The sequence below is a fragment of the Hermetia illucens genome, chromosome 3 (assembly GCF_905115235.1).
Source record: "Hermetia illucens chromosome 3, iHerIll2.2.curated.20191125, whole genome shotgun sequence".
NCBI classification, from domain to species: domain Eukaryota; kingdom Metazoa; phylum Arthropoda; class Insecta; order Diptera; family Stratiomyidae; genus Hermetia; species Hermetia illucens.
Genome location: NC_051851.1, coordinates 169,267,431 through 169,281,378, shown reverse-complemented (window position 1 = coordinate 169,281,378; position 13,948 = coordinate 169,267,431). Strand labels below are relative to the sequence as shown.

Below are 13,948 nucleotides of genomic sequence, written 5' to 3'. Positions count from 1 at the left end.
CGACAGGAAGTTGGCTAGTGACTTGAACAAAGCCGACTCGAATTGAGTACCCTGGTCCGTTGTAATCGTACGAGGCGTTCAGCAGCATGCAACCTAGTTGTTGTAGAAACTTTCTGAATCTGGGGCGCCTCCCCGTTCCAAAGAGGTATCTTGCGTACGAATCCGACGATTTTGCATTTTTGGCCATTTTTTCGACCCGGGTATCGTGAAAATTTTCAATTTTCCTCGATTTCTGCCAGGCTCTCCAGCGACGGATTTTCTCCAATATCTCGCGTTCCAGATGCCGTAGCGTGGAAACGGCCGTTCGGATGCGCCGGTAGATGGAAGACGTCGAATATTTTCCTGCGTAACGAAGTGGGGGCCTCTCTGCGACGGTGGCCGGTTTCTTGAATTTGTAGATTGCTGTTTGTATGCCTTGCTAGCCTCTCCACCATTGATTGAAACTGCTCTGCGCTCTGCGAGGTATCTCGTAACACGTTACGCCAGTTGGCTCAGCTGTAGCTGATGGTGGCAACGTTAGCAGTATTGATAGAGGCAGTCACTGCTTTGCGTTTGAGAAATATGGCTAAATCGATCGATAACATTTCGTCAGGACCTTCAGCAAGTACCGGAACATCGTAACTAGACTTGCCGGAAGCTGCTGGGCTAGGGCAAATACCTAGTTGATACAGGCGCTAAAGTGTCGGATCTTCTCGTATCTCGGAATCGTAATTTATTACCGCAAGCTTTGAAATTCGCAGTAACGAATTCCTCGCTGATCCCATGTATGGCTAAAGGTAGATAGACATGAGTCTAGGACTTCGACGAGCGTTTTCTTGGCGCTTCATTATCGCGGACATCAGTATTGCCATCTTAGGGGCAGAGTTCCTGTGCTACTATGAATTGCTAGTGGATCTACATAACAGGTCCCTCATTTATTCCCGAACTTCTTAGGTCATCAGGAAGAATTTCATCCTGCCCCCCCTCATCCAACACTCTTTTTAACCCACATAAAAGCTTGAGAAGCGGGAGGGATTGCCTGGGTGAAGGGGAAGGAGACGAAGTTACTGCTATAGTGTCCTTTAACAAGGTTCAGAAATTGAAGGCACTTTGTGTCGAGGTATTCTTTATAATCCTGAAGAGATTTAAGTCGGTTAATTTGATTCCCGAGTTATTTTGAAGATTTACAGTCGGAGATGTTCATCCATTTGTTAAGGCTGGAGTTCGTTTTGATCTCCCTCATGGCTCGAAACCAATTGTATCTTACCCCAATACGTTTTGAAGTTATTCTGATTCGTCAGGATTCTGAAGTTCCTGGAGGTTTAAGGTTTAAGTTCGGCCCATTATCAGTGTTTCTGGACTGATCCCTTGCCGTTTGATTTGAAGGTGGAGAGAGTGATTTGCTTTTTGGGACTTTCGAATGCCGGAAAAAGGGTGATAATGGAGAGTCTGGAGGAGAGGAGGTGAATGTGCCAATTTTGGACGCACTGTTTTAGAATATCTTGTTTTGAATGAGGGTAAGTCGGTTGTGGCTGTTGTAGATCTCTCTCTCCAGAGTATTCCACAGCCAGTTTGTTGCAACTTCTTCCTTTTCTTCAGCCTTTGTTCGACCCATAAGCGGGATCGGCCTTTTAGTCGCTCACCATCGACTTCGATGTTCAGACCCGTCGTAGTAAGTGAATTCATGTTAGCGCAAATTATGTGAACATTCCATCGAAGATGTGGTGCTCAGAGGTGGCGGTGAGGAGCCCTGTCGGCTGAACCCAAACCAAATGGCCGAGGAGAATCTCCATAGTGGTGGCACCAGGAGACGCTGTATCACATTGGCTTGCCGGCTGCGATGCAATAGACAAATGCTCCAAAGGCCTAATCAGGGCGATCAGACCAGAGTCTGCACGAGGACTCATCTGGAGTGGCAATTGGTCACGAAATCTTACTGGTACCATGGGAACCGGGATAGCCCCTGGACTTACATACTTCGGGAGAATTCCTGTTGTATGTGAGTACAGCTCGGTTGTTTGCAGTTGGCCCCCTAGTGGGAGCTTCATGGGGGTTGTGGTTACGTTCAAGCGAACAGAGACCTTCGAGCCTCGGCATGGTGTTGCGTTTCAACACGGGTGCCGTACTCTTTAGTTCGGTAGAGATTTAGGTAGATCTTGCATCCACCAGTATGAATGCTGAGCCATGCACTTGGTATAGACTGGTACCGTCGTAGCTCTGATTCTGGTCACAAAATCAATCCGTGTCTTAAGAAGACCGTGGGATTAAGTCTCCACGACCGGTTCTCACGTTAAACCCCCAGGACTGACTGACCATCGAAGATGTCTCTCCCATAATTTTTCCAGGATGGGGTCAGCCCCATATCGGTTGCGACTATTCTCATTTCGGATGTGATATCGGGGGCAGAGCTCGTGGGGTTGGGCCCAGCAAGGGACTTGAAAAAAGTCGATTTGCCGTCGTTGGGCAGACGAAAAGTGGAGCTGCTGATAAACTCCTTGAAGGCACGGCCTTTGGCAGAAGTGTAAGGATCTCCAGCCGAGTTCGAACGGTCCCCAGCAATGAGAACGTTATGCCTGCCCCGAGGAAGTTGATCAGTTCAAAAAGTAAAAATTAATAAAAAGTGTTTTACTAAACTGCCAAAATAGACGAATTGGTCAATCCCTTCAATGCCCTGCCGATTAATGCGGATAGAAAAAGTGCGATAACTACTCAGGCCAAGAACCTTGCCCTTGTTGGTATCTGTCTTAGTCCGACTTGATTTACCTCCTTCTCCAAATCCGGAACCATTTGGCCAATTCCATGACTCAGTGAGAAGGCCAAGTCCATGACTCAGGCAGATGTCCCCAGTCTGGATGAAAATCCTATGTTTCATTGAGGTCCTCCATGTCACCCAGACAACGTCGATGACGAGATGGAATAGTATACAGCCGGACGCCGCTTCTCGGTAAGTTCGTGGCCCAACGAGGTAAAGAGATAGTAATCCGGTGAGACCAGGCCTGGTGAGTAAGCCCCATGGTTAAGCGCCTCCCACTTGAGTTTTTCCAGCGTGTCGCGAACGACTTTAGACTTATGCGATGGTACATTGTCGTGGAGCAAAATCACCTTCTTCTGTCTTTCTTGATATTCTGGTCGGTTCTCCGCAATCGCTCGGCTTAAATTTTCCATTTGTTGTTTGTAGCGAACGGCGTTTACAATTTCACTAGGTTTCAGCAGTTCAAAGTAGATCACACCGTTCTGGTCCCACCACACACACAGAATTTTTCCCATGGCTCGCAGATGTTTCGAAATTGCTTCCTATTGAACTCCCAACGTATCTGCAAGCTGTCGTTGTGTTTGAGTGTTGTCTTCATCCGATAATGCTTGCAATTAGGGGTCATCAAACGATTTTCGCTTGCCGGAGCGTGCGGCGTCGTTCAGGTCGAAATCTCCATTTTTGAATTGTCGAGGCTACATTTCACATGTTCGAAGTGTTAATGCACGATCGCCATAAACTTCCACAAGTGCACAGCGGCTCTGGGACACTTTTTTTCCGTGATTGAACATGAAAAGCAATGTATGGCGCATATGTTCGAAATTCGGTACGAACGCCGACATTTTTGACGCGCAATAAAAACTTGCTGGAGGAACTTTTTGGGGAAACGTCAACGCAGCTTAGACACTCGACATAACCTAGACAAAATGACAAGTACGTGTGACCAACAGCGACACAAAGCATAGAACGCCATCCATCGAAAAAAACCGGAAATTAATTAGGAGTACACCTGGTATATTTAGTTACACTGGAATGTTCCTCCCACACAGAGCACTCCAGATAATCTCCCTGTGGACCCTGTCAAAAGCCTTGTTCAAATCGATAAAGAGCAGGTAGAGCGGGGATCTAAACTCCGCGCATTGTTCCACAATGATCCGAACTAGAGCAAAGTTCGGTTACCATTAAATTAGGAATAAATCATATCCAAAGTGTAATATTAAAATCATTTTTTTTAATCATATCAAAAAACAGAACATACAGAGGAATACATACGATTTTGCACTGTGAGTTGATAATGAAGAGTTCGATGGTGATTTTGTCCAAAGTTTCCATGAGAATTTCCCATAAATAAAAATTTATTAAAACCAAGGCGAATTGCATCCACCCATAGACTTAAAACATTACAGTGCTCCCAACAATTTGAGTACTTTCATACAGATTTCGTAGCCCTTCCGATGATTTAACCCCGATCGAAGGCTACTAAAGCTCGTCTACAATTTTTTTTGTCTCCACCCCCTTGGCGAACGCAATAAAACCATCAACAGTTCTTTCTCCTTGGAATTCCCCAATCAAGTTTCCATTAGTAAATCGTAGAATTGTCGGGAATCCACTGACATTAAACCGATCCGTCGTATCTAAATTCATTTCGGCATCGATCATAGCAAATAGGATATCTTGACCGCTAAGTTTTTTCGCCGCTTCAGAGTACTCCACTTTGGCCGGCTTACAGTGCTTGCACCATTCCGTGTAGAAAAATAGGAGAGCGTGCTTCTTACGTTTTATCGCGACATCAAAGTTTCCATCGTTCACTTCCAAGACGGGTCCACTTATGCCGCTGTCTGCTGGGGAAACACCCACTGTTGCGCCGAGGCTAGCAAGATACTTGACAAAATCTTTTTCGGTGCGACCGCCTTCGTATGGAGTGACCGTTTTCAAGTAGCTGAAGTATTTGATGGTCGGGTAACCGCGTACTTCGTAGGCCGAACAGACAGATGAATGACGGGTACAGTCGACAGCCGCAATCGCTACGCGAGGATCCTCACTGAATTTACTTGCAGCCGCTGTGAATTCGGGTTTCGTGCGTTTGCAGTGGCCACACCCTAGAACAGAACAGATAACCGATTTTTTCCTTTAGAGACTAGATGGAATTTGGGAAGGTGCTCTCAACTTACATGGAGCATAGAACATCACTAAAGCATGTTTTTTCTTTTTCAAGAATGGCTTAAAGTTCTCAACGTCCAAGTGAACAACTTCAGATTCTTCCTCATCCCATGGTTTCTCTGGTGGCGGTGGTGGTGGGGGTTCTTTTGGATCCTGCAGATACAGCCCAATAACATATTTATCTGTCTAAAATAATGGGAGGATAATATCTAACCTTCATAAAAGCAACGATCTTATCAGCCTCGCGAACGTTCACATCAAATTTGAACTCTCCATGAACGAAATATTTCACGGTGGGATATCCTTTCACACCATACTTTTGAGCAATCGCGGATTCTTTGGTTGCGTCCAGAGCAGCCAGAATTCCAGGAACCTATATAAATAGTGAGCAGGACTGAAATTGCAACTTTTCCCAACCAATGGATAAGCTTCTGCACTTAGGTATACACTAACCTTACTATTTTTCATCGTTACCGCCGCCTTCTCATATTCCGGCTTCATCCGTTTACAGTGACCGCACCACGGGGCATAGAACATAACCAGAACCGATTTCTCATCCTTCAATGCAGGTTCGAAACCATTCGTTGTCAAATGCACGATTTCCGAGGTGGTATCTGTCGACCAGTCTTCCTCCTTTGGTTTGGGCGCAGGCGGGGCCGACGGGTTCATCATGAATGCCACCAGGGCATCCTTCTTGTTCTCCCCGTCGTAAGTCTGTTTCACTTTGCCATTCTCGAAATAGAGAAGCGTCGGGAAACCAGTGATATTGTACTGCCTCCGAACTATCGTATTTTCCGGCCGATCGACATCTATTGCTGCCATCACGTATTTTGACTTCAGTTCAGTCGCTGCGACCGCGTAGTCAGGCTTCAGTTGTTTGCAAAAGCCACACCACGGGGCGTAGAACATAAGCATGACGGGTTTGGTTTCCTTTTTTAGAAATTTAGCTAAAGACTTTGTGAGAATAGGAAAAATCATTTTTATTAGTTAATTTTATCACATTTCATTTGAAGTTGATTGAAATATGGGAAATTGAGGGACAAGGTGGAGTCTACTTTGATGTTGGCCGAAATTAAGCGAAGGGAGATTGAGCAAATATTTTCAGTACATGATAAGGAACATCATAGACTTACGTTTGAATCCTGTATATGAAGTACATCAGCACCAGCTGGATCTTCCTCCCAAGGCAAATCGCCAGTAGGATCGCGCATGAAGTTTACCATACTTTGCACGGTCGTTTGGCGATCGTAGTCTTTGTGAAATTCCCCATCTTTGTAATGTTTTAAAACGACAGGAGACGGAGAAACTTTCAGCTTTTTGCATATTTTCTTCTTTTCACTAAATAAGAAAAGACAAACGGATTCATTAAAAAAATCTATACATGCAGAACATTCTGAATTAATTAAGATTAATGAGATAAAAAAATCCATTTGATTACTAGCGGATTACTATTACGTCTGTACACTCCCAAAACTACGATTCTTGTCGATCATAGTAGGTCAAATTTGAACATTTTATCTTTCCTATTTAGAATTGCAATGCTATGTACATCTCCATGTTGAAGTCCAATTGAATGCACTTTGCTTAGTTGATCTAGGCATCGACATATTACCTGACTGAATCGGGGGAGGAACAAGAATTTTTACACCTGAAAGTGGGCGACTGACTAAGACAGTTTTTACGTTTCGAGTTCACTAAAGGAGTGGTGATCATGTACGAGTATAAAGGAGCTGTTAGATGTCGTTTGGCTGCCGTTTTCCAGCGTTTGCATACCAGACGTGATAGCCTCGACTAAGTTGGGAAGTTTGAAGCTACTTCTACAGTTTGAAGTTAATGTTGTCCCAGTTAGTTTAGTTTACTGGGGGGAGCCGCAGCTCCGACCAGTCAGGCCATTGTTAGGCCCATTGTACTATCCCGTAACTTGCCTATTCAAAGGCTTCCCCCCTACGGTGTTCGCAGGCTTTAGCGAATCTGAGAACATTCTCCAGAGGTAGAGAAAACTTTGCCAAGGTGTCTTCGTCTGAGATCTGAGGATGCCGGGCAGCTGCATAAAAAGTGCAGGGCCGTGTGCCCCAGTACTTTCGATTGTTTCATTTATAGTTTTTGTCTCGAAATGTTCACTTGAATTTTATTTAGTTTTCTATTTGTTCAAAAACGAACGCTTTCCTTTGAATTTTCTTTAAGTCAACGTTTAACTCATAAATTTTGAAAAAAAAAATTAGGAAAGGAGTTTCGCCTTCGCTCGATTCAATTCCGTGGTGCTCCGTTTATGTTCGTTTTTGGTTATTGTTTTTGTAAAGATATATCTCGCGAAAGGAAGGATACCGCAGGACCTTCTGTATCCATAACTTCCATGGCAACTAGCCTACGACTAGAGGGTCAGCTCGCGTTGGCGGGCGTCACTATGACCACCACCAGATACAACCACGCGCTATTGAGTCTGGTCAGTCGCGTTCGTCGCCGATATTCCGGACGAAAGCTCCTATGCTCGACTCAAGAAGCAACTCATCAGACGCCTGTCGGTAAGTGAGGCTAACGGACTTAAAGATTAATGACCGCACCCCCAGTCAGCGGATGAAATGAAGCAGCTAGATAGAAACATGGTTACCGCGGAGATCTTGACGTATTGCGAGTTCAGCGACTGCCGGAGGGCACGCAGGTCGTACTAACGTGTGAGGACGGCAGCTCCCTGAATGTGCTGGTTGCGGCAACCGAGCAAACACACAAATTGCATGCACGCCCCGTGATCGCGGAAATATCTCCGCGAGACCGCCGAGATGGGGCAGAGAGAAATCGATGCTCTCACGGTCAATGTGGCCAGCAGTCAAAAATAAAACCAAGTTCGCTAGGGGACGCGGTGAAGTCTACCTGAAGCGCGGCTCTTAGCAGGCGCGATTTCCTGGTGGATACAGGCGCAGATATTGCGGTCCTCCTCCTCCTCGGTCGCCAGACCCAACAAGTTATGTACACAGCAACTAAAATTTTTGGCAGCAAACTTCACGCCTATAAACATATACGGTTTTTGGCAAATGGTCTTGGCTTGCATAGGACTTCTTCCTGGCGCTTCCTTTTCGCGGACATCCTTATCCCCATATTCGGCGCAGACTTCCTGTATCACCTGATAGACATCACAACCTCTCTTAAGTAGTCAAGGAACATTTCAAACCTGCTCGAACAAAAACGCTGTTTCCATTATTTTTCAGGATGTTGCCACACCACGTATTCACGCACTACTCCCAAAATATCCCATCATTATAACCCAATAGAGTATATCCCAGCCAGTTAGGCATGATTTTAAGTACAATATCAATACTACTGGCTCCCCAATTTTTTGAAGATAGAAAGAGTTTGAACAGCTACTTAAGCACGATTTGTATATAGCTCCCAACAGCTGTTGGTCAACTCCACTCCATCGGGTCTCTAAACCTAATAACGAAGGGCGACCTTGTGGAGATTACAGAGGGCTAAATAGTCAGACAATAATGGACCGGTACCCCATTGGTGTCAACCAAGACTTTGCGCATTAATTAGCAAAATGTGTTGTTTTCTCCACCCTGAATATCGCCAAGATTTGTCACCAAACCCCTTTACGAACCGAAGATATTCAAAGCCTGTAATTTGTACAACTGACGGACTGTTCGAGATCACAGGAACGACTTTTGGCATGTAAAATGCCGCTCAAAGCTTTCAGGACTTAGACTTGTATTACGAAACTTGCCACTTTAGTTTTGTTTCCGTGAATTATATTCTGGTCGCCTCCTACACCGATTCCGAGCATTTGGCACATCTCGAGTGCATTTTTCAACTCTTTCTGAACCTAATTTTCTACATTGAAAAATGCAAATTCCTCCAGCCTCAAGGGAAATTTCTAGATGATTTCACCACCCCCAACGGCGTTCAACCCAGACAACCTAGAAGCGATCGCGGGCGTTCCGTTACTTAAACGGCAGAAGACCTCAGAAGGTTCTTGAGCATAGAAACTACCACCGTCGTATGCTGCCCAAAGCCGCTCACCACCAGGCCCTCCTTTACGTCTTTCTATCTGGGCCAAAAATCAAGGATATAACAGAGGGTTGGAGGTCTCCAGGAGGCGTCAGCTCGTAGACGATACACTGTTCATCGTAAAGTTTTCACCATAGAGTGTACCGAAGCTGGCAGCCGTTGTATTTCTTGTCGAAGCAGTTGAATCCCGCTTAAGGGAAGTACACCACCTACGATTGTAAATTAGCAGCCGCGTATGTATACTTCATGTAATTCCGTTTTTCCCTTGAAGGCAGGCCATTCACTGTGTTCGCGAACCATAAGCCTCTTATTATTGTCATAAGACAGAAGCCCGACAAAGCATTCCCTCGACACCTAACACTGATAAGCCAGTTTATTTTGGACATTCAACATGTGTCCGATAAAAACAAATTAGTTACGAACACTTTGTTCCGGATCTCAGAGATTTATTGGGAATGGCTACCCTCCAAAAGGATGACGATGTCATTCAGAGCCTTCAGTTGAACTCCAAATACACGTTTATGGAGTTCCTTATCTTCGGCTCACCTTACTCATCTGCAGCAAGATCTCTGAAAAGAGCCCCAGAACATATCTATATTCCGACCGCCTTCTGCATGGAAGTCAAAGCTTTGACTAGGTCATTTTTAAGGCTTTCTGCAAAACAAAACCTTATTAAAACCGATTCACTGCCTGTCTGTCTGTCACACGCACTTTTCTCCAAAACGGCTAAACTGATATGAACGAAATTTAGCGGACAGATGGGAACTATAAAATCGCACGCATATAGCAAGTGACATAAATATAGATGGAGTTTAGGGGAGGGCGGTTCCCCATACATGCAAAGGGGGGATTACATTTTTTTTTTCACCGGATATAGTCGTGTAGAGTATCAAATGAAAGGTCTCGGTTGGTACTTTCCGAAACTGATGTTAACTGATATGAGTTGCTCCCCATTTGCTCCGGTCAGACACCAAGTTGTTGCGGACTTAGGACCCCTCAATCCATAAACAAAATATGCTCAGCTCTGGCCAAGCTTTGGCCCAAAGTATGGACGGATTTACGTCCAATATAACTATTTGACTCAGGTATTCATTCACAGCTGAGTCGACTGGTATCCGACGTCAAATCACGGCACAAATTCCAGTGAGATTTGAACCGTGACCTTCCGTACGGCAGCCTTGTGCTCTAACCACTCAGCTATTCGGAAACGAATTATATAAAGGAGTTTTTAAACATCTGCGAGCCGCTTCGATCATGCTACTCCCAGGGCAGTGGTGAAGCAGCGTCTGATAGTTTGCCTCTGCCCTGGTAAGAAGCCATAAATTCGTCTTCGCATAATATATCTAAAATTGAATTTCAACAAATCAAATTGTTAGTAATCCTTCATTCTAATCTATCATTAACGTGTGTTCTCCCTTTGTGGAATCACACTTTCCATTCGATACTTTATTGAACCCACTAAATTTTTGACAAATTCTTGTTGTCGCCTCCTCTTCTCCTTTGATATCTTCTTCCAACTCCTGTACGTTCACTGGAGTAGCATTTGTGTCCCACATTTTTTTTTTGTAATTCATCCCATGATTGCTCGATTAGCTAAAGGAGGCTTAAGGGCTTTGAGCTGGTCACGGCTATATCCGTAATGTTTACCTTCTTCAGAAACTATCATACAGTAGCAGCGGTGTCCGGTTTTTCAGTACCATCCATGAAAACAAAGTTCTTTTCGATGAATTTCGGAAAAGATATGATGTGTGACTGCAAGACCTGTTCGAAATAGTGTTGCATAGTAATTCTACATGATTTGTGGCTGGTACTTGACACAGTGATGAAGGCAGATCCGATTTCGTTTCTAATGTCATGCCTCCCCAGAAGATACGTAATCTATCACGAAAAAATACAGAAAGGATTCAATTGCTCTGAAAATCTTCGGTATACTCTTGCTCAACTCGGTTCTGCATTCGTGTGAAAATAACACTACAGCACATTGCTCCATCGTCCAATTGTTCACCAGCGAATGAAAGACGAGGTAAGCAGTATGCTCTTGTCAATTTTGGACCTGTAGGCGTCAAGTTTGTTCATCCTCCACTTCCACGTGCAGAGCCGACATTTGGAGAAATTCCACCTGTCAACGCCACTGAAATCGAGGCAGTAATAAAACGAATAAAATCGGGGAAAGCAGGAGGACCTGACGACACGATGGTTGAGATGTAGAGCTGGCTCTGGATTCGAATCCCAGGCCTCTAGGGTGTCTGTGTTCATCCTGAATTTGTGTCGCTGCTGTAACTTACACTTACACGCCCTCTTTGCATTGCATTCCTGGATCTAGAGAAGGCGTTCGAGCGTGTGCCACACGAACTCATTTGATTAAGTTCTGCAGCAACACCTAGTACCAGAAGAACTCGTGCGCTGTGTTAAATTGCTCTACCACAATTCCAAAAGTATAGTTCGAAGTGTAGCGGGTGGATGGAATGGATGGGGGTGGGATGGAATGATCACTTTATGCAACACGGTCTCAGATTGAATTTTAATGAAACTGAATTTTTGGCGATCGATCCCCATGAAACAGGCAAAATCATTGATAGCAGCAGTGACCTGCAAAGAACTGAGCGATTTAAATACATCGGGTCAACGCTATCAGCCAATGGAGAGCTGCGTTATGAAATTGCTTCACGCATTAACGCAAGCTGGATGAAGTCGTGTTCCACGACTGGTGTTCTTTGTGATCGACGTATCAACGAACGTCTCAAATCGAAAATTTACCGCAATGTTGTCCGTCCTGTCGCTCTCTATGGTTCAGAGTGTTGACCGACTACAAAAGACATTGAACGGCGCCTCGCGGTAATAGAGACGGAGATGTTGTCTTTGACTATGACGTAACCCGTCTGATCACATCCGAAATAAGGATATCCACGCTCAATATGGGACTGCATCGATCGTGGAAAAATTGCAAAATAGGCGTCTTCAATGATATGGTCGCGTAATTCGCGCTAACGAATATTATTCAGAAGATACCATGCTGAAGTAGTCACTTCTTTGTAGCTGGTGGCTTTCCCGTACTCCTCCAAATAACAGTGAAATCAACTTAGCACAATCGCGCTCAAACTCTCGCCTCTTTGAGAAACTGCAGTCTACATCGTTTCTGTCGAGTAGCCAATTCCACTTATCTGCGAATCTTCCAAATCTTCTCCAGCGAATGGTACAACGCCCACCTTAAAGGCGGAAATTGGAAGAGCATTTCCATGCTCCCTGCTGCCGCAAAGATAGCTAAAATTGTCGTGAAACGCATCCAGAACCCTTGGAAAGGTTGATCAGCAGAGAGCAGACTAGATCTTCCTATCGGATCACTATAGAACATGTGCGTTGAGTCCGACCATGTGCGCCGATGCTATTCCATCCTGTTATCAAGGTGATTTTAAATGCTGACTCTTCCGAAGGACGTGGGGCCCTTCAATGGACCCTGACATCCTCAAATACGTCGACTAAAATCTTAACATCTGCTTCCTCGTCGAGTCAAGAATCTTGGCCAAGTGGTTCTGGATTTGGAAAGAGAAGCAAGCAGAGTCAAGGTAATTCGACCCGTTAACAGCGCTAGATCCACCTTTCTCGTTTAGTCTATCTCAACACCAACGTTGAGGTTGTTAAGAGAAAATGTCCATTCCGTGATGTGATAAGAGAGTTCCATTGTTAGTCGAGAAGCGCCAAGAGTTTGTAACACCGCACGGCAACCTCGAACAAAGAACCACATCGCCGAACGGGGTAGGGTCGGCGGACTTGTTGAATACAAGATGTCAGTGGCAATGGGCAGGTCACCCTTTAAGAAAGGGCGACAACTCCAATAACTAGACTTTCGAGTAGTGGATCGCCCTGGACGCACGGTGCAGAACAGTAGAGGAGTATCTTTTTCCCTGGAAAAAGTGGAGACAGCTGGAGCATGGGGTTAATGTAATATGCCCAATTTAGATGATTATATGCAAAAGTTATCGACGCATCTTCCTTTTGAGCTGGGGTTTAGGAATTCGGCAAAAGACATCGCCCAACAGTTTTACATCAAAGCAGTAATTTCAGTGGGAAAGCCAGAACCATACTGAAACCGATATCTCTTGTTCTGCTGAGGCAAGTAAGTGTTGTAGCCGCGATATCACAGCACACCAAATAGTTGCTTGCTCTCTCCAGAACAAGTTTCCCGATAAGGCAATCTTCCCACTCGAATTGGTATCATCGCACGAGCCGCCGTGGTATGTTCAGCTCGACTCCATTTTCCTTATCGCACCCTCGCCGGAACACCAATTTACCATTTAACAACACAATTCAGACATTTACCTGTTGGAGCAGTCTATCAGCACCATGGTCCCCTGCCCCTTGACAACTTCCGCCGCCTCCCGGAGCACCTTCACCGCCGACTGAGATTCCTTCATGCTCGAGACGAACATCAGGAGCATGTTCGTCTTGGTCCTGAACAACTTCTTCAGCTCCTTCATGTCCGTTATGCTATCAATCACGACATTCTGGGGATTTGTCTTCGCGGCGAGTTGCTCCAAATTAGCGAGGAATACCTGCAATCGGGAGGAGGAACATAAGGCGAGAACCACGTCAGTGTTCAGGTTTTTGCCGGAAAATCCGTTTGTACGGTACTTACCCACGCAACTATCAGGAAAAGCGTAATCTTATTCATGGCGACTATAAAACTAACTATGAGATTGCTTTCACTTTATGAGATGAACTTAAAAAGTAATTACATTGCCGGCGTTTCGCGAGATTCTTATTTACAAGGTGATGACGTTCCCAGTCGCCATGTAGCAGGCAATTGGGAAGGTTATGGTTTTGTTTAGCTTCCAATGACAGCCAGATATTGGATTTTTCACCCAGGCTGCGGTGCTGGTCTCTAACGAATAGTAGCGGTACTATTCATTAGAATACAGTAACGGTTGTCAAAATAAAGGAGATTTGATCATGAAATGTTCATTAATTGATATCAGAATATTACGACTTGATTGACGATGCACCGAAAAGAAGGCCCCTGGAATCAGGTCATAAACTAAGCCCGAAACGGAGGAATAT

The 13,948-nt window shown here is 44.9% G+C and overlaps 1 protein-coding gene across 1 annotated transcript; it reads right to left on the bottom strand.

The window, feature by feature from the left end:
* Positions 1 to 3,942: 3,942 nt before the first annotated feature.
* On the bottom strand, positions 3,943 to 13,723 carry LOC119652000 (protein disulfide-isomerase A5). The gene is made up of 7 exons (XM_038055928.1): positions 13,527 to 13,723; positions 13,211 to 13,443; positions 6,025 to 6,229; positions 5,345 to 5,845; positions 5,106 to 5,264; positions 4,903 to 5,044; positions 3,943 to 4,830 (listed from the first exon to the last, which is right to left on the bottom strand). The coding sequence occupies exons 1-7, from the start codon at positions 13,560 to 13,562 to the stop codon at positions 4,211 to 4,213; spliced, it is 1,896 nt and encodes a 631-aa protein (XP_037911856.1). The 5' UTR covers positions 13,563 to 13,723; the 3' UTR covers positions 3,943 to 4,210.
* Positions 13,724 to 13,948: the final 225 nt, after the last annotated feature.